The sequence below is a fragment of the Bacillus rossius genome, chromosome 5 (assembly GCF_032445375.1).
Source record: "Bacillus rossius redtenbacheri isolate Brsri chromosome 5, Brsri_v3, whole genome shotgun sequence".
Classification (NCBI taxonomy): Eukaryota; Metazoa; Arthropoda; class Insecta; order Phasmatodea; family Bacillidae; genus Bacillus; species Bacillus rossius.
In genome coordinates this window covers 6,455,861-6,480,417 of record NC_086333.1, presented here as the reverse complement: position 1 = coordinate 6,480,417, position 24,557 = coordinate 6,455,861, and the positions used below count along the sequence as shown (strand labels likewise).

General features: G+C 37.6%; 1 protein-coding gene across 6 annotated transcripts in view; it reads left to right on the top strand.

The window, feature by feature from the left end:
* LOC134531562 (metaxin-1) overlaps positions 1-24,557 on the top strand; it is a 298,930-nt gene that overhangs the window by 8,721 nt on the left and 265,652 nt on the right. The window contains exon 1 of one of the 6 annotated variants that reach the window (XM_063367260.1): positions 4,752-4,829. The exons of the other annotated variants lie outside the window; for them this stretch is intronic. Within the exon in view, the coding sequence (XP_063223330.1) occupies positions 4,767-4,829 (63 nt within the window). The 5' untranslated portion in view covers positions 4,752-4,766. Of the gene's footprint in view, positions 1-4,751; positions 4,830-24,557 lie in introns of those variants that run through there. 6 annotated transcript variants of the gene reach the window in all.

The following is a 24,557-nucleotide window of genomic DNA, read 5'->3' as shown; positions in this document are numbered from 1 at the left end:
TTTGTTTGGGTTTGGCTGTACTTCTTTACAACTACAATAGAGTTAACTCAATTGCAGTGTTGCACTTTATATGTTCTGAAAGGTTTTCGCATTTCCTTTCTTGTTGCATTTTGTATGTGTAGTGTTGTACTTTTTGTTGAATTTTATATGGGTAGTCAATCACTTGTTGCACATTTTATGTGTTGTGCTGTACAAAAAAGTTTTGCATTTTATATGTTCTGAAAGGTATTCGCATTTCCTTTCTTGTTGCATTTTGTATGTGTAGTGTTGTACTCTTTGTTGAATTTTGTATGGGTAGTCACGCACTTGTTGCACATTTTATGTGTTGTGCTGTACAAAAAATTGTTGCATTTTGTATGTGTAGTACTGTACCATTGCGCTATTTCTTTTATTTCCGTGTTGCATTTTGTATGTGTATTGTTGTACTTTTTGTTGAATTTTGTATGGGTAGTCATGCACTTTTTTCACATTTTATGTGTTGTGCTGTACAAAAAAGTGTTGCATTTTGTATGTGTAGTACTGTACCATTGCACAATTTCTTTTATTTCCGTGTTGCATTTTGTATGTGTAGTGCTGTACACAAGAACGTGTTGTATTTTGTATGTTCAGTGCTGTACCGCTTGGCTCCGCCCACATCTTCGGGTGGGGGAAATGAAGGGAAGGAAAATAAATCTAGAATAAAGCCAACTTCAGCCTAGTGAAAACAATCTATTTTTTTTAGTGTAGTATGAATGTAACTGACATAACCTTAAGAATATAAGGAAAGTATGAATGGCCATTAATGGATCAATATTATCCTTCACTTACTAGTTATGGCCACTAGGTGGCTATAAGTGGTGATATACTTACCCACTGTTTATGGCCACATATTGTTTATGATAGTAATTTGAATTTGTTATTAAAATAACCATAGTTCTATTTACAATTTGAAAATTATAGATGAACCAGGCATGCAGAAAAATGTTAAAGCTGGATTTGAATCAACAGGTCTGTATCCTTTTGGTGCAGATAAAGTTGACTATACAAAATATATTGTTCGTAAGTTGGCAACTTCTCAGCAATATAAACATGTTGAGAAAGAAGAGATAATGAAATATCTAAAGTACATTGAGTCTAAGATTAATGGTGATCTGCTTCAACAATTGTGGGAAAAAAATTTTGATGACTCTCAGCTAACACCATGTTGTAATGAACTAGTGAATGAACAAGGGGCTGGTCCAGATGGAAGAGTTGTTTCCGATCATGATTACAGCACACCACTTCCTGTTGCACAAGTGGAAGCTCATGGTCTAGTAGACCAAAATATTCCTACAACTGATGATATTTCTTTAGGCGTGGATCTTGACCTGTCATTTACAAACGTTTCTATGGAAAATGTCTCGTCACCATCAGTAAGTTTATCCAATTTGACAGTTTCCCCTGGTCTCATGTCCCTCCCGATTGATTCACATATTCCTTCGACATCAGCTGTGCCTTTTTCACTTTCCAGTGATGCAGGAAGACAATCCACATTTGGTACTCCACAGTTCAGTGATAGTAAATTAAAAAGCTTAAGTGAACCTACTGCTATTCAAATAACCCCTCCAAAAACACTAGCAACAGTTTTTAAAGATGTGATTAGATGGCTAGATAGTAAAGACTCTAAAGGTAAGAAGGAAAAATAAATAATAACCTCAGTAGTGATAAGTGGTTGGAATTTTACACGATAAAGGAAGAGAAGAAGAAAGAGGAGAGGCAAAAAAATGAAAGAAAATTGAAGCGTGAATTAAATAGGAAACAGAAAGGAGAGAGCAAGATACTGAAAGTAGCTTGTGAACAAAAATTAAAGCACAGAAGCCTAGTACATCTAAATCCAGTTCAAGCAGCTCAGATGAAGCATGGGTTGAAAGTGGGGGCAGTCTAAATGATGTTGAGTTAGGTGATTCATATGATCCTGTGGATGTAGAGTTGAGTGGTGTGAAAAATCTTAAAGTGGGAGATTTTGTTTTGGCAAAATTTAGTTTTGCAGGGAAAAAATCTCTCCGTGTGACAGAGTACAAGTATGTAAGTGTGATTTCAAAACTAATTTCTGACTGTGAATATGATATTCAATGTTTAAGATGTATATACTAAAAAAAAACTGAATTTGTGATCATAGAGCACGACATTTCAAAAATCAATATTTTGAACATTATCAGTAAATTACCTGATCCATTACTCAAAGAAGGTCAGATGTTGGTAAATGTGTTTCCTGGCACTGTGAAAACTGTTGAAATACACTAGGATAGTGTTATCATTTCAAACTAAGCTAGGGGGGGGGGGGGTCATTCCATGGTAACGGGTGTGACATTTGAACTTCAAATAATACTTTTCAAAACAGTGTAAAAGTATTAATAATAAATATTTATAATTTAATTGACATCTGGTTGAAAGCTGAATATTTTTCTTACATCCTTAACATTAATATTGCCAAAAATATTTTAAGGTAATGTAATGAATCATAACTGAAGCTGCATAACGGGCTGTGACATGCACAAACATCAATTGTACGCATACACACAGACAAAGTTAGTATTCTGTGAATGTGTTGAAATTTAATATCAATTTTTTTTTTTTTAATCATTAATATGACACATTGTTTCACACACCAACCAAGTCTTGGAACTGTTAAATAGATATTTTAAATTAAGTGATTTTTTACATTTGTAACGGGTGTAACAGGGATTTGTAACGGGTGTGACACGTACAAATTTCATTTTGAATTTACTTATTAAATATAATGTATTTTGTTAAATATAAATCCAACATTGTCTTTATTTACTTACTGCATTATATAAATAATTTGAAGAAATTACAATAATGTATTAAGGCCAATATTTGTACAATGTACATTATTTAATTACTTATAAGAAAAAATTATTTGTTTTAATCCAAAGAAAAAACAAAAATTTAAAGTCAAATCACAGTTTAAGCTTTCTCACATACTTCTACATTCAGTGGCGTAGCGTGCCATCTCGGCGCCTGGGGCGGGAAACCCATTTTGCCGCCCCCATTCTATAGGTGCTTAATTAAAATTAAATTTCACATGCAATGAGTTGCCTTTTATTGAAGTTAAAATAGGATGAGCGGTTTTACAAGCGGATTCTACGGGCCTTATGAGCAGCGAAGTCAGAAATAACTTTGTCAAAATCAATATTGACAGCCAATTCTTGTTCAATCGACAATATAGTCAAGTTTGATAGTATAGCGGAGTTATGTTCTTATATATTTTTAATGCCTTTTTGGTAATTATATTTAATTTTCGGAGCTCCGAAGTATATGATCAAATTATAATTTTTCGGGGTAATTGTTAAAGTATTTTTTTAGTATTATTATATAGCTATTTTTTATAAGTAGTAATAGGGTATGTATTTTATGATGGATGCACCGATTTGTGATGAAACGATTTTATGATATATATATTTATTTATTTATTTATTAAATGTCATATAAATTTTGCGTCTTTTTAACTTGCTGCCTCCTCTCACTGTTCGCAACCTTATTAGTATTTTTTAAGCCTGCTATTAGTTTGGGTTTTAATATTTTTTTGGGTTTACCTGCGCTCGCGGTACGGGGCAATATATGAGTTTTACTGTGTCCCGGTTTGCGGAAGTTGTTTGGTTTGCCTTGGGTTAAGGTCAAACTTTACAGTACAATGCGTAGTACTAAATTCAATGAGTGCGAAAGAGAGGAATCGACACGGGCCGACGCGTGAAACAAAAGATTTTGTATGAGTAATTAACATAATAAGGAGTGCCGCTCAACTCGGCTCGCGCGCCGGGCTGCGCGGCGTGATGCGATGTTGCCGTTCCTATGTAAACAAACAAACGTTATAAAGAGCTCTGTCAGTGATTTCGCAGTTTTTCTTTTAAATAAATATTAAAAAATAGTTGGTGCGCAAAATTGTAGATAAAAATGAAACATTATAGTGTGTCTGACACATGTAATGAATGAATCATAGATCAGATCTCAACCCGCTTCACCGGCGACCCGCCCCCGCAGGCTGCCGCCCGGGGCGGGCCGCCCCCTCCGCCCCACCCACGCTATGCCACTGTCTACATTCTTATCAAATTTATAGTAAATACGGTTACCAGCATTGACAATGGATGGTGTTGGTAATACACCCTTAACCTGTTCCAGTGGCAGATATGCTACATCATCAATAACTTTAAACATTTTTGAATAATTTTTCCTGGCAGACTTCAAGAAAGTTACTTTAATTTCTTTGTGTTCAATTTCACTCTGGCAGATGCCAACATATTTGTACGTCTTTGAAGTATTTTTGCCCTAAGCACATAACTCAACTAGAACAAATGCACCATTCTTCAAATTGTTGGCAGCAGACAATGTTTCCTGGATCTCATTCTCAAATTCATCCTCACCCGAGTCTGAATAGACATCAGAAATCAGTAGTTGAAATTCACTTCTTTAAAGAGGCATACTTTGTGTAGTTCTGAACTTGCTGTTAGTCCAACTAGAAGACAATGTTGCTGTGCTTTGGAAACTTTGAAAGCATGGCGAGACTGGAGCTGAGGAATTGGTACTATGCTGCACCACCTATCGTCAAGAACACTCTTGGTAGATTCAACTTCATCTTCCGATACAAAAAATATTTTTACACCTTTCATGTGTATCTTCAAATGACTACAGCAATCTTGAGCTGACTGTATGATCACCTGTCTCGCTTTCATATCCATCCACAGCTTATGTTTGATGCATCCGCCGACACCATCAACTGCACCCTTACCATGGCTCGTGGCAAGGAAATTCCAGTCACAGTCCATGGAGAAGTCTTCTTCCGCAAAGCAGAGGTTAGCCAGTGTGTATTTATTTTTAAATTGGGCTGCAGCCCCATCACTAAAAATATTTACCTTGTTAACACCTGGATTGATGGATCTAATATCATTCAAGATTTCTTTCACAAAAGCATGAACTGCATACTTATCATGACTCAAGCTATCACTTATTACTGCATAAGATGTCGTGGTACCAGCAAACCAGGCACAACCTGTAAATATGGTCACTTGCTGGTGGGACCAGTGGGCTGATTGAATTTCATCTTGTTGGATGATTGAAAAATTTTCAGCGAAATCTATTTGCAAAGTGCAATCTTTACTTGATGTGTTTTTTTTTTTTTTTTCATGTTTTGGAAGTGCTCCTCCTGAATAACTTTTACAAAACAGAGTCTTGAAATGTTTAAGTTTTCCTTGCAATACTTCAGCTGCATTCATTATCATCCCAGAATCTTTTGTTAATTTTGGCCTACCATCAATTACGGACTATTGTAACCATACAACAGATTGTGTTTCCGGGTTATCTGGTATCAAATCGTACACATTTTTACATTCTGCACATTGACAAGTCATACATTTTTCACTTTTTGTGTTCACAACAAATTGCTCTCAAGACTTCTTTGGATGTACAAGGGAACCCAACCACTGAATTTGATATAGTTTGTACAAGAAAAGTAAAATTTGCATGATATATACAAACACACACATTGTGTGGAGTTTCAGAACACAGCAAAACATGTTGCGGACGCAGTTCGTAAAATTTTGACTTTTGCACATTTACTATGTTAGGATACTCTGCTTTAAATAAATAAAAAGCTTCTAGGACTGACATTACCATGTACTGCTTTTGTACAAGCTGCCGTTTACCTGTCACCTGATTTTTTACAGACTTTGAATCCTTACGACCAGAAGTTGGCCTACTTATAGTGTCTTTGCAATAAAAATCTTTCACTATGCTTTCCGTTTCATGATCTACTGTGTCTAACCTCTTAACTTTGTTTTTCGACAGGACAGTATCTCTACTAATTTCTGAACTATACAATTTCTTTATAACAGCAATTTTCTTTCTAGGACTACTTGGCAGGGCTGCCTTAACCTTGGACACAGCTTTTCCCAAAGATTGCCTACAAAAATAGGACCCTAATTCTGTTGAATAAGATAAAGAGAGGGCAAGTTTAGTTTTTTTATTCTGCTTTCCTCTTTCTGCAAGCCTGTTGTCTAAGAGCATCTTTTCTACGTTTGATTGTAAGGTCCCTTTTGTTTGTTTTAAGTTTATGTTTTCTTTATTCCCTCCTCTTCTGATCACGATTCCTTTCCTTAGCAAGATGTGCAGCATACTGAGCCGGGTCCTCATTCAGTTTTTTCCTGCATTTCTGCATACGGTTAGATAGGGCCATTTTTCTGGAAATTAAAGCATAACATAGTTCAATTTTTAAAATTACATGCCCAAAAATACCTTTTTCTTTTATTTTATTGTTCCATATGATTGATACTTAAAACAAAGATAAAGTTGTAATTTTACAGCAAAAGTAATGACCTCGGTTGAACATTTTCGAAAAAGGTAACGGGTGTGACAAGAATACAAAATTTTATTTCAGTGAATGTATTAATATTTAGGAAAATGTGATGTCACATCTTTATTCCACAAATACCTAACCTCACTTTCACAAAGTAACAAGAAATAATGATGCTTCATTTTGTTTACACATAAACTTTTGATTATTTACTGTAACGGGTGTGACAGGAGAGCTACTAAAATTATCACTAAGGAAATAAAATATAGTTTCAACTTACCTGACACATCCAGTTTTTTTGGGCAGATGTAATATCATCTTGTTTTTCAAACATTACCAGATAACACACAAATAAACAAAGGAAGGAAGCAAAATCAGTGTTACCAATACAGTAATTCCACGATGCTTTCAAATGTGTATTTCAGCCAACTTTCCATCTCTAAAAATAGAGTAGTAATAATGTGAAACTATTTTTTAATTTTAGGAATACCATAACATACATGATTCTGTTATTCATTAATCACTAAATCAGTTCTGTTTTATAATTTTATTTTTTTCAGTTTCTGGTTGACATTAGCATGGAATGGCCCTAGGCCTTTTTGTCCTGTGTTAAATTAGTATATTGAACTTGATACACTTTTTTATAATTATATATTTTGTGTCATTTAGGCCTTAAATACTTATAGCCTATTTCAGTTAGAAGGCCCCCAACATACCTTTTGAATCTAATTTGATAGGTATATTATTTATTTTGGTGTGTTTTTATTTAATAAATCTGAATTTGTTACCTCAATTTTAAGATTAATTTGACTGGCCATAACTGAATACAGAGTGACCAAAAGTGGTAAAAAACATCAATAATTTTTATTTTTTTTTATTTTTCATGAATTATGTAGGCTATAGCTTATAGCATACTTTTTACCATATGGCAATATTCAGATAATAAACTGAATTTTTCTTAATTATATGCACACTCCGTGACCTATATGGGAAAGCAAAAAAAAAATGGCAGGGGCCATCCCAACGCAAAGGTATTGTAATGAAACCTATTAACGATGATTTATCATAAACCAGTAGGAATATAGAAATGCTGTTTTCAAGGTTAATATAGTGTTGCGATTTACAGGGTTCGTAAAGGGATAGCCCAATTAAAGATTTTTTATCACACACACAGTTTTATTTATTGCCACTATTTACATTACTAGCAAATATTCTAAAAATTCCATTAATCAATTGTACTTAAAAATGTTGCTTCCTCAGTCACTCGTTTTTACACACCGCACACCTCGCTAGGCCGCACCTTTGGCGCAACTCTCGCCACAGCACCCCTCGTGGTCCTCCGTCGTCGCACTTCCCCTTCTCCGAGATCCCACTCGATGCCTCGCTCGGAACTTCGCTTGGGACTCCACTGCGCCCGTAACTGAATTCTTCGCCCTGGAACCTTTGTCCAGAGACTTCGCCACTCTGCCGCACCCGCGGCACTATTGCCCCGGACTCCGCCGCGGGAGAACTTCCGACTGAACTCTGACTCCGAACTCTCTCCTCTGCGCTGCCGTCCTTGTTTTATATATCGGCCACAATTTCCAGAACTCACGTGCGCGGCCGGGGCCAGTCGCGTCATTCCGCGCCGACACAACGGCAGAAATCTCTCGAAACACATGACGGCAACTCGCGTAACTCCGCAGCTGTTGGGTGTCAGTTACGTGGCAAAGGCAGGGCGCTACGCGGGGAGTGGAGGGAAGGAGGGGGGGAAGCGACAATCCTTGTAATCTTCCAGGCGCGTGCGGCGCATATCATGTTGCGGCAGTCGCCAGCCAGCTCTGCATCTGCATGTGTCCCGGCCTTGCTCAGGTTTGTAACATTGCCCCCTCCTTAAATCTGTTAGTCCCGGACAGGTAACACTGCGCTATTGTGATTCATGCGGCGAAGCCATCCTACGCAGCGGGCAGATGTACTGAATATGGACCACTTCCTGACAGATGTGACATCGCGGCCATCCTCCGACTCTTCGGGTCTGTAGGCCAGCTTTGCGGTGACTATGGGTCTCGCTCTTCCGCACCTGTTGTTGTGGCGCCTCCCTTTCCACCAGGCAACCCCGCTGAACACGTTCCCATTCCGGACACCTCCCTTGAGAATACCCTTGTCGGCACGCAGAAGCAGAACACTGTAGGCGACTTCCCGTTCCTTTAACCAGTGAGTTACCACCCTCCTTAATCCTGCTGTCACATCGATGTCCTTCCTCCTTCAGTTTCTTCACATGATTCGGGCAGTCATGTTGGACGTGCCCTCTTTCTTGACACGCGTTACATCGCGGACAACCTCTTCTCCGTCGGACCGGTAGACTCTTCTCCTGTTCGATCGTTGTTTCACAGTGTTGTACTTCTCCCTTGGGCTTCCTACCACGATTTGGACACTCGCGCTGGATGTGTCCTAGTTCTTTGCAGACGAAACACCGCCGTCTTCCTCTTGTTTTCCGAAACTTCAATCCATTCAACAGCTTCCTCAGTGTTCCAAGTATAATCTCTTTGTTAGTATCTGAGCGGCTATTCGCTTGGTGGTCAGGTTCTATCACGGCCCGTCTCGCTCTGATACTCATGTTTCTTGAGGGAATGCAGTCACCTTCGATTTCCAGGGCGTGAACAAGAGCATCGAAAATGTTTTTGTGGCGGGCCAAACAAAGAGTTTGTTGAACCTCCGCATCTCTGAGTCCATCTATAAAAGCACTGGTGGCTAGCAGCTGATGGAACTCTGTTGGTGCCTCTGGGTAGGCGAGGTACACGAGTCGCTCAATGTCGGCTTCAAACTCTTGGAGGGTTTCCGACGATCTCTGTTGACGTGTCTTCAAGGCTGTTCTGTACACCTCGCCCATGTGTCGGTCGCCATACCTCAGCTCAAGGGTCTCTACTAATACCCCATATTCTTTCTGGTCCGTAACTGGTATGCTCTGCAGCAGCTCTAGTGGAGATCCTCACAGGACCAAGACGAGTGCCGTAGCCTTTTCTTCATCATCCCAACCATTCACTTCAGCAGCTGCCTCAAACTGTGCCTGTAGACAGCCCACGACGATTGGCCATCAAAGGTGGGTGGCTTGAATTTTGGAAGACCATTTGCGCCTTCCACCTTCACATCTCCAGAATAACTACTCCGTTTCGTAGCAGATTTAGCTTCCTTGAGCATCCGACGCCACTCTTCGGTTACCGCTGATACTCGCTGTTGAGTGGCCTGCTTGATTTGAACTAACTGCTGCGCCATTCGCTGTTCTGCGGTGTGCTCGAGTTGGGCCAGCTGTTGCGCTACTAGTTCTTCATGTTCTGCTACATGTTGCTCCAAGTACTGTACTTTGCCTTCCATCTGATTGCTGGTTTCATAGATCTTCTTTTTCATTTTTTCTTGTGCAGCAACAATTTAATTAGAATTCTCTTCTTGGTTTTTCTTGATGTCCTCTATCTCTGTCTTCATAGCATTCTTCATCTCCTCTTGGCAGTTATCAATTTTATTCTTCATTTCTTCCTGGCTGTTATCAATTTTATTCTTCATTTCTTCCTGGCTATTCTTCATCTCGTCCAGCCTATTTTCCATTTTCTCCTGGTTACTCTTAATTTCTTCTCCCATTTGAGACAGGAATGCCATTAAATACTTTTGCTCGTCGGAAGCCATCTTTCTTGTCCACATATACTACAAGCCTAACACTAATGTCTTATGACAACAATGTAATTTCCTCTACGAGCTAACCAAAACCCCTACTAAACACTAACACTAATCTCGAAACTACTACACTAAAAACTAACTACAGTTCATAACACTTTTTGCAATCTCGAAAATCTAATTAAATTTAAATGTTTCTATAAACTAATCCTAAATTCTTTAAATTAAGGGCTATCCCACTTCTGACACCAAAATGTTAAGATTTACCGCGGGGTTTGTAAAGGATAGCCCAATTAAAGATTTTATCACTAAACAGTTTTATTTATTGCCACTACTTATGTCACTTACAATTAATCTTATAAAATGGCAAATAATCAATTGCACTTAAAAATAATGTTGCTTCCCTAGCCACTCGTTTTTACAATCCACACCTCGCTGGGCCGCAAATGTGGCGCAACTCTCGCCGCAGCACTCCGCCGCGGGACTCTGTCGTCAACCTCCGCCACCTCCGACGCACTTGCCTTCGCCGAGGATCCACTCGACGCCTTTCGCTGGGAACCCCGCCGCGGGAAAACTCCCGCCTGAACTCTCCCTACTTTCTCTCCCCAAGGCCGGCGTCCCGGGCGCATATATAGGCCCAGAAAACTTCCAGAACTCCCGAGTGCGGCTGGGGCCAGTCGCGTCATTCCGTGCCGACCGGATGGCAGAAATCTCTCAAACACGTGTCGGCGGCTTTCGTAACTCCCAGCTGTCCGGTGTCAGTTACGTGTCAAAGGCAGGGCGCCACGCGGGGAGTGCGGAGGGCTGGAGGGAGGGGAAGCTGCGACCCAGGTGGCACTGCACATCTCATGTTACGGCGGTATGTGATGCAGCCAAGCTAGCTCTGCACCTGCGCGTGACGTGGCCTTGCTCACGTTCGTAACAATATAATTTGAATTCTTTTATAAAGTAGTAGAAATTATGAAACCATCCCTTGCGAGTAAATTTAGGGACGTGTGTAGTGTGTGGAAATCTGTTTTTAGATTTATTTTTTCCGTTCTAAAGAGCCGCGACATCCAATAATTACCAAGAAATCTTAATTAACTAATTTTATTACAGAATCTTTTTTCTGACATCTGCATTTAAAGTAGTATTTTGAATCATGTGGTTGCAAACGATTCTAATGAGAGCAAAAAATTTAAATTGAATTCGAGACATGTGTCATTTCCTCTCAGGATAGCATTTTGAACACTAAAGTACCTGTACATTTGTGTAAGTACATTTGTGTTTCATTTTATTCCCACATCGATTGATGTGGCTGCGCCATTTTATCTTTTGTGTGTGGGTTTGTGTGTATATATGATTGGGAGAACTTGAGTTTAATTGTGAGATTGGTCAGTTACGTTAGATTAACTAGGCCTACATTAAAAATACTTTAAAACATTGTGGACGGTTGGTTGGGATGGATCTAGATACATTAAAAATGCTGTAAAATATTTTTCATAATTGCTTATGATTTAATAGTTTAAGATATGGCTATCGTGAACTAAAAAACCATCCATATGATTTCAAAGTGTTTTTTTTAAGTTGCTAACCTAATGTAATCAATCATTGTCACAAATAAACTGAATTTTTCTTAATTATATGCACACTCTGACCTATATGGGAAAGCAAAAAAAGAAAAAAAAATGGCAGGGGCCATCCCAACGCAAAGGTATTGTAATGAAACCTATTAACGATGATTTCTCATAAACCAGTAGGAATATAGAAATGCTGTTTTCAAGTTTAATATAGGAACGTCTCTAGTGTTCGATAATGTATTTTCAGAAATTTATTTTTACTTTAAGTAAAAGCATCTCTGTAAGAATATTAACCCATACTTAACCATGAATAAAAACTGTAAATTAATTATCACAATTCCATTTTAGAGATCAATTAAAAACATGTCAGGAAGTTGGGGGGGGGGGGGGGGGGATATATAGGTTAGGATGGGGTGAATCGGGAAAAAATTCAGTTTTTATAAATCATGCTCATACTCTCAACATTTTTCCCATTATAAAAATGGCTACTGCAGGGGAGTTCATTAATGTATCCCACTGTAATGGTTGTATAAATAAAAAAAAAAATTTTGCCCAATTAAAATTAAAATAAAAGTTTCCTCACATTCACCTCACTTTTGTATTGTGGAGGTATGTCTGTTAACCCTTGATCCCCCGGCGATCGTCGATGCGGGTCGAGGCTTGGCTCGATCTCGGGGGTAGGGGCGAGGGGAAGGGGAAGGCTGCTCTCACCCTGTAGCTGCTCGCGATCCAGCGGCTCTCCGCTCGTCCTGCAGGCGGTCAGCTGCCCGTAGCTGCTCCTCTGGCCTCAGCGCCCTGGGCTGCTCTGCGGGGGTGCAGCAGTAGTCAGAGCTGCTCTAACCATTCACTCTCGCACTTGCACACACGGGCCCTCCCGTCCCTCCACTGCCGTCACCGCGCCGCAGACGATAGCACTGGTCTCTTTGTTTTAATGCATGATTACATCATATTTGGTGCTCTTACCACGGAATTTAACATGCAAAAAAATACAGCACTTAGATTTTAAATATAATGTCCATTTAATTAAAAAACTATATTATTTTAGTAACAACAATTACAAAAATGTGAAAAAAGACTATGGTCTAAGTTTTACAACGAAAAATGCTAATTTTCCAGTTACTAGCTATAGAAATATCAGTATATTTATCCCATTATGGTAATATAATTCAAGTTATTTTGTAGTTTTTTTTTTCTTTTCATCGTTTCCATCGAAGTTTCTCGGCGAATCGACTGACAAAAATCAGCAAGCATTGTTGCTGACCATTTTCCATTGTAGCATCTTTCAATATGCATAATATCCTGATGAAACCTTTCACCATGCTCATCTGATATTTTCCGGAAAGAAACCTAAATGCGAGTTCAAAAAATGAATTTTGAGTGACGTATTGCATCCTAAAGCTTGATAAGCAGAAAGAAGCTCTCGAATGATTTGTCGGAAGTTGTCAGCTTTTCTATAACCGTACCTAGAAAATTATGACACACTTTTACAAAAGCCACCCAAGCTTTTTTTTCAGCTTTGCTCAACTTCGAATTGAAAACTTCATCCTTCATAAGCTCTCGTATTTGCGGACCTACAAAAATCCCTTCTTTCAATTTCGCGTCACTGATTCGAGGAAATTTTGTTTTGAGATATTGAAAGCCTGCACCATCCTTGTTCATAGCTTTCACTAAGTTTTTCATGAGCCCCAACTTTATATGAAGTGGTGGCAAAAAAATTTTGTCACTTAGGACTAGAGATTCTTGAGATACATTTTTAAGTCAAAGTTTCAAGCTTTTTCTTTGCGGCCAAGTTTTCACTTTGTAATGTTTGTCTCTTGCGCGACTGTCCCACTCACATAAAAAACAGCCAAACTTGGTGTATCCTCCTTGCAATCCAGTAAGTATAGCGACAACTTTTAAGTCAGCACAAATATTCCAAAGGTATTGAGAATATTTTATTTTTTCAAGTAATACCTCCAGATTTGCATAATTTTCTTTCATGTTTGTTGCATGTGCTAGAGGCACTGATGGGTATTTATTTCCATTGTGAAGTAAAACGGCTTTCAAACTAATATTCGACGCATCAATAAAAAGTCTCCATTCGTCAGAATTTTCTGGGAAACTCAGTTCTTCAAGAAGCCCTGCAGCATCATTACAATATATTAAATCATTTTCTTTGGAAAAGTAACTCGTAAAATCTTCTTGTCTTGTGCAAAAATATGAGACTCTTGTACTTTTATCCAACAAATTCCGCTGTTTCAATCTTGATCCGAGTAATTGAGCCTTAGATTTTGATAGCCCGAAGTCTCTAACGAGATCATTTAAATCATGTTGTTTAAGAAAATAAGGTTCTTTTGATGGGCTTGAAGATCCAGATAAAGCGTATGATGATGAAGATCTACAGGTAGAAATAAAACTCGATTGAGGCTGTAGACCAGAAGTATTTTTATTTTCCATCTTCTCGCTATTTTTTGGAGGTACTGAAGGTGAACTGCCTTCACCACAAGGAAGTGGTCTCTTTGCAGATGCTATGTTTGGATAGACAATCTTGTTTTTATTTTTTTTTCAAGAATCCTCGTGTTGATGTCATGCAGAAATAACAGTCATTTTCATGATTCTGAGTTTCACTCCAAAGCATTGGCATCGTAAACGGCATAGATTTGTGACTTCCTTCAAGCCAACCTCTCAACGTTCTTGAACAACTGTTACAGCAAATTTTTGGGAACCAACTTTTATCCCTCTCATCGATAGAGAATCCAAAATAAAGCTGATAAGCTTTTTTAACAAGATCTGTTATCGCATTTCGCTGTGGTTTTAGAGTAAACTCACCACAAATGTAACAAAAACAGTCGGTAGAATTCTTACAAGTGCGCGACATTTTATAAACTAAAATTGAATGGAATTTATTTAAAAAAAAAAATTTTTAATTTCTATTTTATATTTATTATCTCTGTTCATAAAAAAATGGATAAGCTACAAATAAAATACTTAAAATATATGTATAACATGAATTTTGTGCAAAACTCGCTAAAGTATTTGATATAGAACGTAAACAATTAAAAGACAAGTTTTCAACTAACTGTTGTAAAGTCACAGTGTATACTGCGCAGGCGCATATGTACTACCATAGAAATCACTTTTGGCACTTTTATTCTTTCTCTTATAATTAGCAAAAACCTATTTCATATGTATATACATTGTTTATAATGTTAACACATAAAACGAGTTAAAAAAAAAAAACGAAATTGATGATATTTTGGAAAGAAAAAAATATCGAAAAATTTAGACGTGATAGAAAAAATTGGCCATAAGGAACAGATTCAGAGCATCAAAATCTTCATATTTATGACAATTTTTTGATGGAGGATTTTGTTGCTGACCAGTGTAGTCACTTGTCTGCACACACACACACCACACACACACACACACACACTCTCTCTCTCTCTCTCTCTCTCTCTCTCTCTCTCGCACTAGCTCACACCCAGTGCACACGGACTAAAGGGATCGATGGTGCATCAGCGACCTTAGTGACTGAGGAAGGCATGATGGATGATGTCACCCTATGGAGATTCATGTAAAAAATGTGGGTAAATTGGTGGTTAAACAACTATTAAATCCTTTATAGAAAACATACTTTCATTTTAAAAAAATTTAAGGCTTAAAAAAAGTCATTAAAATAAATTTGCCAATTATGACCATTTTTGTTTCATACAAGCCACCTCATCAACATAATGTAAATAATTGACATTCCTATAAGTTACTATCTAGTAGAATTGGATTTAAAAAAGCAAACCCATTTATTATTTTTATTTTTACAGAATTTTTGTTATAAATGTTTAAAATGTGACAAATTAATGTTTTTGGACCTGAACGAACTAAATTTATTTCTTAAGAATTCAGAATTAAGAATGGAATAACTTATAAATACAATGGTAGGCCAAGTGTTTAACCTACCTATATGAGCTCTAAAATAAACATCCAAGTTGTTGACATTTGTTACACAATAATGTCTTCACTTTACTGTATTCCGCTTCAATAAGATTGATATGTCTAGATCTGACCGTAATTGATGGATTGACTACACACAAAATGTCATCTTCTAAGGCAAGATTTTTATCATACTTCTCAGGCCAATTTAATTTGTTCTAGCCTTTTATTTGTGCAAAACAAAGGTGATAATAACTATGACCGTATCACCACATACCACGGGAGAGTCACCGAACATTGAAGCTAAAAACCACTCTTCTTCATAGATTGCTGCAACAAAATCACATGTTGTAAGCTCTCACATGTTGTAAGCTCTGACAGTGTGTTGGATTCTGGTAGTTTTGATGAAGGTTGCTTAACTTTGCTCATGGATGGTTGTCATCCTCATCAAGGCTTAGGTCGCTAAGGATGAAGTCATAACTATCCGATATGATAGAACTATCATTGTCTTCTGTAGATGACTCGGACACACTCCTTGTAGGTCTTCTTCTGGTTTTATTTTTATTCAGGCACAAAGTTTTCTGTTTTTTCTTCAATGAGCATTTGAACATTTTCCCTTTCCGTTTGTTTTGTTTTTCGTTTTTATCTGTAACGTATCTTGTTTGGGACCTTCTTTTGCCTTTACTCTTTTGGTTGTCTTAGCTTTATTCTCTTTAGTATTGTCTTCAGTTTCTTTCATCTGTTTTAGTAAAATCTTCAGATGTGAGTGCCATATTATTAAATATAGCCCTTCGTGGCTATTTAAGCGTCAGGTTTGATACAAATATTTACTTTTGTAAATAATGCAAGGGAGGAGTACATGACCATTACCTGTTATTGTTTCCACAACAGAAAATGTCTCTTTACCTGAGCCTCCTTGAATTTGTGAGACACATTGTATGCCTTTCTATGCTAAAACTTCAGTTCGGATGCTTGACGAGTAGCCAGTTACATGTAAGTTTATTATTTGTGCTGCATTTGTAATTAATGTTCAGTCTTCCTACATGCTCTGTGAACATGTTGAAAAATTTAGTAAATAACTAAACAGTAGCACATTGTTGGGTACCCGTGAGGTGCGCTTGTAACAGCCCAACAATTACATGATAGCTCTCACATTCTGCAGTGTCACAGAAGGTCTTGTGTGTGCTCATCTATTAGTTGGGTCACACGCATGAACGCGCAAAATCTTCAAGTTTGGCTTCTTGAGTTTTGGTCATTGAGTGTGCATAACACCAGATCTTGGTTGAGGGGGTGTGTGTTCAGGTTGGTGTGCTGCTAGTGGGTGGAAGTTCTTTCCATGTCATCTCAGGCATCTACCATGACATCTGGATTACGTGACGGGTCATCAGCCAATTCGTTTTGTTTACCCTCATTATGTTCGATGGTAAAGTCATGATCTTGCAGGACCATGGCCCACCGCATTAACTTCGATATATGCCTCTGCATAGTAGTCAACCATTTAAGACACTGATTGTCTGTCCTCAAGATGAAATGCTGTCCCACTAAGTGCGCCCGGAAACCTCCTGGAGGCCTACACTACACCCAGACATTCATACTCGTTGGCACTGTAGCGTTTTCCACATCTCCAAACTTTGCACTCGCATGCTCATTTATGCACGGCTTACCCTCATCTTCCAGCGTTAGTAAGATCGTTCCTATTGCCCTCCTGACTTGCGTCGGTTCACATTTTTTTTTCACTCCGGGTCTAGTCTGGCCAACAGGTGGCATTGTTAGGACCTCTGCTTCAACTCTTTAAATGACTCCCCTAACTCCGTATTTCACTGGTAAGGTTTATTTAGGCGACAGCAGTTCCGTTAGTGGTGTTGGGGTGACAGAAAACTCTGGGATAAATGCTCATAGCCAGTTGGCTAGCCAAATGAATCACTGCAGTTTTCTGTCGGACAGTTTCCCTAGTACATACGTCATCATGTTTTGGAAGTTACATAGTTGGTATGTCTTGCAGCCCAAACGGCATTGCACAAAACTGGAATCACCAGCCACCAGGTGTCAAAAATGCAGTTTTAGGAGGGTCTTTGGGACGTATCTGAACAAGCGAATAACCTAATTTCAAGTCTAGCGAGGAAAAGATCTTGGTGCTTCGTAGATCTGCTATCATATCAATAATGTTCAATAGTGGTGGAGAAACGTTTACTATGACATTGTTGATCGGTGTAAAGTTAATGGTAATATGGGTAATTCTAATTTTTATTTTATTTTAAATAATTTAGAAAGTGAAAACATCTTTCAGATATAATTGATAATGCATTTGATTAGTTTTGTTCTTGCTCTTTAAGGAAAAAATACTCAGAGAGCTTTAATAACTTATACAGTTTATGCTGGCACTTTGTACCACTGAAGCCATGTTAATATGTATTTCTAGGACCTAATTTATTTAAAACTTATTTATTAAATACGTATTTGGAAGTATTTTCAATGTGCTTTCTTTAGCAATGTAGAACTTAATTTTCTGTGTAGTTTTAGAAAAATAAAAAATATTAATGTTGTGTTACAAAGTCACCTATATGTGTTGGGTGACTTTGTGCCATGTTGGTAAATGTCGCATAAATAGTGTTATATTGAGAAAAGTTGTATAGCAGGTGAATTTGTGCCTCTTTAAATATTAACTTTACACACAATATTGTTTTGGTTTAATATGACTTCAATTATATTAACAAATTAAATACTAAAATATTGAGTGAAAACTAAAAATTTCTTGAATAGGAGTTTATACTATTTTTTATAGTTTAACACTACACAGACCAATTCTGGCTCAAAATTAAGTTTTCGACGGAAAAAATACCTCTGTTTGATACTTGCCACACACAAGATATGTTCACACGATCAATCACTGCACTAATGTCATAAAAGATTTCGTCTTGATCTTCAGGCAATTTCAGATATCCTTGCCCTGCCTTTTTCATACAAAAAACTTTAAGTTCTTTTGTTTGCATGTTTATCTCAGTGACCCTCCCTGGATAAAATGTATCTTCATAGTCTACAACAACAAAGTCATTTACACTGTAGAGTTCACACTAAGATTGTGTTTTATTTTTCAAAGTTTAGATAGAACTGCTGGAACATGGCTGTTCTGTGAAGCTGTCAAACTCCTCTTCAGCAGAGTCATCAGGTGTATCATCAAATATGAGTTCACAGTTACCTGCTTCGGAGTCTGAACTAGAACTGTCCTGAGTACGACTTGCCTTTCTTGGTGCAGATGTCATTCTTGAATATTTTCCTTTCACACTTTTGGAGGACTTCTTCTTCAGAGCATATTCTTCCAGATATTGTGCCAACTCCTCACTGCTAATACTTTTCCCAGGTTCTACTGGAAGTCATTTCCGTGAAGTAGACTTTGGGGATGTGAAATTCTCAGTGATGTGTTCAATGTATTCTTGAAAAGCTTGTCCAACACCATCAATCAGAAAGATTCAGGTCATTTAGTCCAAACTCCTGTAGGCTACCAATGGGCTGCAGACAATCCGTGGGGTAAATTCCAGTTTTCCTGAAACCAGCACGTACATTATCTGATGCTTTTGGGACATTTGCTTTAAGCAACTCATGCAACAACTCAGGAAGTGCTTGCTTGGTGGTGGTCTGCAATATTCTTCCAAAAGACTCTCAATTACACAATTCCTGTACTGTAGTGCAGACATTTTTGTATCACGTGACATATTGTACACAATTTTTCCGTTTACTAAGGCAGCTTCAACAATGAAGTGCTATAGCACATGATACCATTTCCTGTTTTTGTGGTAATATGAGTATGATGAAGACAGTTGGTCAAAACAATCTACGCCATTAATTTTTTTTATTATATTCTAAAACCATCTTTGGTTTGGCAACTGTTCTATACCCATTGTCTGTATTTTTTGCTCGTACATTCACTACAGTCAAATCATTGTCATGAACAGTAGACAAAAGAGTGACCCTGTATCCTGCCAAGTGCAAGTAATCATTCCCTCCTCTTTATTCAACCAAAATTTTGGTTTTTCACCTTTCTTCAATTTACATATACTGGGATTACACTCTACTGGCATACCACGCCTGTTCGTGCGAACTGTCCCACAAGCCCCTATGTCATTTTGTCGGAGAAACTGGAACAGGGATGGGCTTGAAAAGAAATTTTCACAATACACTATATGTTTCAAATCCCAACATAATATTTCTAACTACACGCTCACCCAACCTTAAACTGGTATCAGCATTTACTTGCAGCCCACTTTTACCTACATACACATCAAACCTCAACAAGAAACCTGTTTCACTGTCGCACAGTGACCAAAGTTTCACTCCCCACTTTGTGGAGGGTTTGGAAGGCGTGTACTGCTTGAACCAGAGACGCCCTTTGAATCGAAGCATTGATTCGTCAACCGACAAGCTACGACCAGGTTCAAATTCTTCCAGGTACGTGTTTTTCACAATATCAATGATGGGACGAATTTTGAATAGAGGATCATATACCTTGTAATTTTTTGGTAGCTGTTTATTGTTGTCTGCAAAATGTAAAAATGTTCTAAGATTTTGGTACCTGTCACGAGACATAATGTTGGCATAATTTGGCGTAGAATTCAGCCAAGACGCTTCAGAAAAATACTGCTCAATTGATGTTTTGCAACAGAAGCCCATGCCAATTTCAATGGCTGTCATTGCCTGTATATCCTCAGGAGTGCATTCTTTCCACTGCATATAACGTGAACGAGGGGATACTTTATCTGCCTCAATATTCTCATAAAATTGAGAAGCATACAAGTTGGTTTGGTCAGATACCCAACTAAATATAGGCTTTGGAAAAAATTTGTAGAAACAATCTACTGCTGTATCGTTTGAGGTTTAATGTTTTTAGTGATGCATGTAATGGTGATTTTTGACACCAGTTAAGGCAAACATACATATTTTCAGAGTCCATGGTTATCCAGTCATTACTACTTACAGGTTTTGTGTTTTCGGTATTTTCTGAATGCTGTTGTGAAAAGCCGTCACTACCACTCGCGTCACTGTCGTTATCACTGGAATGTTCAAACTCGTTTTTTGTAATATTATTATGCACGTTTTCTTCCTTTTCATCTTCAGAAACACAACACTCAAACTCGGAATCTGAATCCGCAAATAAAATATCATAACATTCACTTTGCGTCAAACCTCTTTTTCGTCCCGATGTCATTGTTGATTACAAGCAAAATAAACACCATAGATGAATGGGTTACGTAAAATAAATATTGGTTTCCGCGGCAAAAAAAAAAAACCTCACAGCATCGAGATATCGATTCTGAAGATTACAGCACCAAAGAGAAAACAATAACTTCACAAAAACATGCCACATATAGAGATATCACCTTATTCGACAAAAGTCGTATGTCGCAAGTTAGCAATATTTTATACATTCGACTTTAGTCGAATGTCACAGTTAAAGAGTTAAGCCCTTGAGTCAGGGTGTGGCACATATTTATTGGGCATTTTGTGGATTCATATATCTGAAAACAGATTAAAGCTGCTGTACTTAAATGTACCATGCAAACAATATTTTTACATTAAAAATTATTTGCATCACATTCACTGAAACCTGTGCTTGTAAAGTTGGGTCTTCGAAACCAGACTTTCATGGGCCCGTGTTAACGAACTGATTATGTACATATTTCATAATAAATTTAGTATATAATAGGCCAATTTATGGGGCAAAGACACACTGTGATGTTAAGTGTCGTTAGTAACATGACAAAAGTATGGTTTAATAAATATACAATGCAATTTACAAGATGGGTGCCAGTGTTTCCCCTTAGCATTTAAGAATAATTTAAAAACTCAAGATGGCTACTCGTATCTAACATTTGTTATTAACAACATATTCCCTCAATTACCTACTCGTTATTCTACCTACATACACAAAAATAAATATTAAACCCAATTATTTATGCAAGGGTGGATTTGTACCTGTGTGGGCGACTTTGTACCATGTGGTACATAGTCACCCTTACTGAAGCATAACCTCAAAACAAAATATTTTGAAGAAACAGTTTGATAAAACATTCTGGAAATGTCTAACTACATACCTGGTGGTGAGAATATCATTGAGGCCAGTTTTAAAATCGTAAGTCTTTTATGTTTTTATATAGCACTTCACAACACTAACAAAACCAATGAAAATGTTGACTATCATGCATAGCAGCCATTTTGAAAACACATGTATGATGCAGAGTAGTATGCAATGTTATCATATTGCAGCACCAACTGTGCAAATTTTAACTATCGTGAAGAAGGATAATTTTTCTTTGGTTTAATAGTTATGAAATATTATTTGTTAAAATGCGCAATTGCATGAAGTCATCCTCACAGGACAAAGTCACCCGCATCGACTGTATAAGGTTTTGAAGAAAAACATTTTCTCCATGTAAGTGACATTCTCTACATTATTGCAATCCATGGAAATAAAATATTCAGGGACCGGAAAGTTACTTTTAAAAAGTAACTCAGTTACAGTTACAAATACTCCATTGGAAATGTAACCCTGTTACAACTACAAGTTACACTGCTGAAAATAAACGTTACAGTTACAGTTCTGAGAAAAGTAACTGTAAGTTACTTTAACAGTTACTTTGTGAAAAACTAATAATGTGATACGTAATATTGTTATAATTAAAAGCTAATAAAACATATTGTGTTTAGTAAAGATATATGTTTATTTAAACTGAATAATTTTAATTTGGTCTTAAATTACATTGAGTAATTAGTTCACACTACAAAATAATAACACTGATATCAACTCGCCACTTTTTTAACCACTGCTTATTGATCTTGAGTAGCAGTTGCTTCTCAAAATTTGAATAGCTTAAATTGCCTCTATTTGGGCGTAAAACTAAACTTGCACAGCTGAACAACCTTTCAGCTGCAGCACTTGTTGGCATTGCTGTGTTCAACTTAATGAAAAGTTTTTTGATTTGAGGATAGTCATTGAGTGAAGAAAAGTCCTTATTCCTACACTCCAAAAAACATTGTAGCTCTTGTTCCCCAGAATCCTCCACTGGGCTCCTCTTATTCCTCATCACATGACAATCAAAATACGAGCGCAGCAGTTTTACAAGTACAAGCAATACCATCGCAAATAATATGCTTGTCGGGATTTTCGTTCTGGGATTGAAAAAATCAACAAATCTTTGTTCGTTCGATAAGAAATACATTTAAAAAACGTAACGCAATAAGTAACGACAATTATCGTTACTTTAAGGCGAAAAAATGTAATTCAGTTACAGTTACAGTTACTGAAAACTTAATATATTGCGTTACCACGATCGTTACCATAAAAAGTAACTGTTACAAATAACGTTGTTACTAGTAGTGCGTTACTTACAGTCCCTGGAAATATTACATAGAAGTCACACTTTTTGCAAAATATAACACCATTGTATTATCAAAAGATCTTTGTTTATCTTTAAGCGTAGGTAACACGGGCAGGTATTGCCTTAATTTTACTTCCACATTACAGAAAACTGAAAAATTCAACAGCCACTCAGTCTTAATTGACTCTTACCTTACCCAATAATTATATTTTATCAACTGTAAACTATAGAAACAGAGATATAATATCTCTCATTTGTCGTAATCTGTATTTGCTTAATAAATGCAGACTTAAACATTTTTTGAATTAAACTGAAGTAAAATATCAGGGTTTCTATGGTCAGGGAAAACCTTGAAAACCCGGATGTGTCAGGAAATTCCACGTACCCTGGCTTTGCGTTGGTTCCAGTGTTCTCTCTGTGTCATATCAGCAACAAGCTGCACTTGTTTTCTTTATTTCTGCATCATTCTCTAGCTTTTTTTGTAGCAAACTTGTACAAAGAGGCATAAACCTAAGGGTGTGATATTCGTCTTCACTCACAGTCTCATTTTTGCTGCCGTACCTATTACACAGTTGTTAGATGCCTAAAATATAAATATAAATTAAGCCACACATCAGCAAACACATACACAAACACAACCTTATCCTACAAAGCAAAAAAAAATCTTGCATGTCTATTCTATACAATAATCACTTCCATAGATCAAAGTTCACATCAATAAGTAAATTTCTCCACATTGAAAATTGAAATCCTAGAAACATCATCTCAGAATAGGAAATGAACACGCAAATTTAACGATATGTTTTTCAAATAAAAAACAATAAATACCACTAAAAGAAATGCATAATTTAAATGTACATAACTTTGAAGATCAAAACAATCGAAGAAAATATTGTGTGATCATATTTCAAAATTAAACTTACCATGTCTTCATAATGACACATACCATCTACTCATCGATTTCAATTTATGCCAAAGGTTGCTCATCTCGAGCACTGGGTCAAGGATCAGTTACAGCTCCCAAAGGTCCTGCCCCACCATCCTCATCAGTGCTGGAACTGTGATCAGTTGCAGCTTCTTAAGCTCCATGACCACCATCCACCTCAATGCTGGATCCGTTATCAGCTGCAAATCTGAAGCTCCATGACGACCATCCACCTCAATGCTGGATCCGTTATCAGCTGCAGCTCTGAAGCTCCATGACCACCATCCACCTCAATGCTGGATCCGTTATCAGCTGCAGCTCTGAAGCTCCATGACGACCATCCACCTCAATGCTGGATCCGTTATCAGTTGCAGCTCTGAACAGGGTGGCCACCAAACCGGGAAAACGGGAAAAACCGGGAATATGTCGGGAATTTGAAAGGGCCCGGGTAAAACCGGGAAACTGTCTGGAATTTTATTTCTTTCCTGGGCAAATGCTGCGGTGTAAATGCGCACAACTTATATAAGACGTACATCGCGGCGTCTGATAATCACGCGGCAAATCTGTACAGTGTCATGTTGGCAGCGACTGTAGTGTTCCCATGCGTGTCATGTTTCTTCTTTCCTCATAGACGCAATACGTCACTAAGAGGCGGAGGGGGAGGGGGAATATGAACCGCACTACGGCGTGCAACACGGGGTGTTGTTCTAATTTGTTCTGTTCAGTAATAGTCTTTGAGCGGTTTTAGTCTTACGCTGTGCAGTTTGTTAGAAAGCTATTGCGGCAATGTCTACTAGGTATTCCTGTCGTTATGAGTCTTGAGGTTC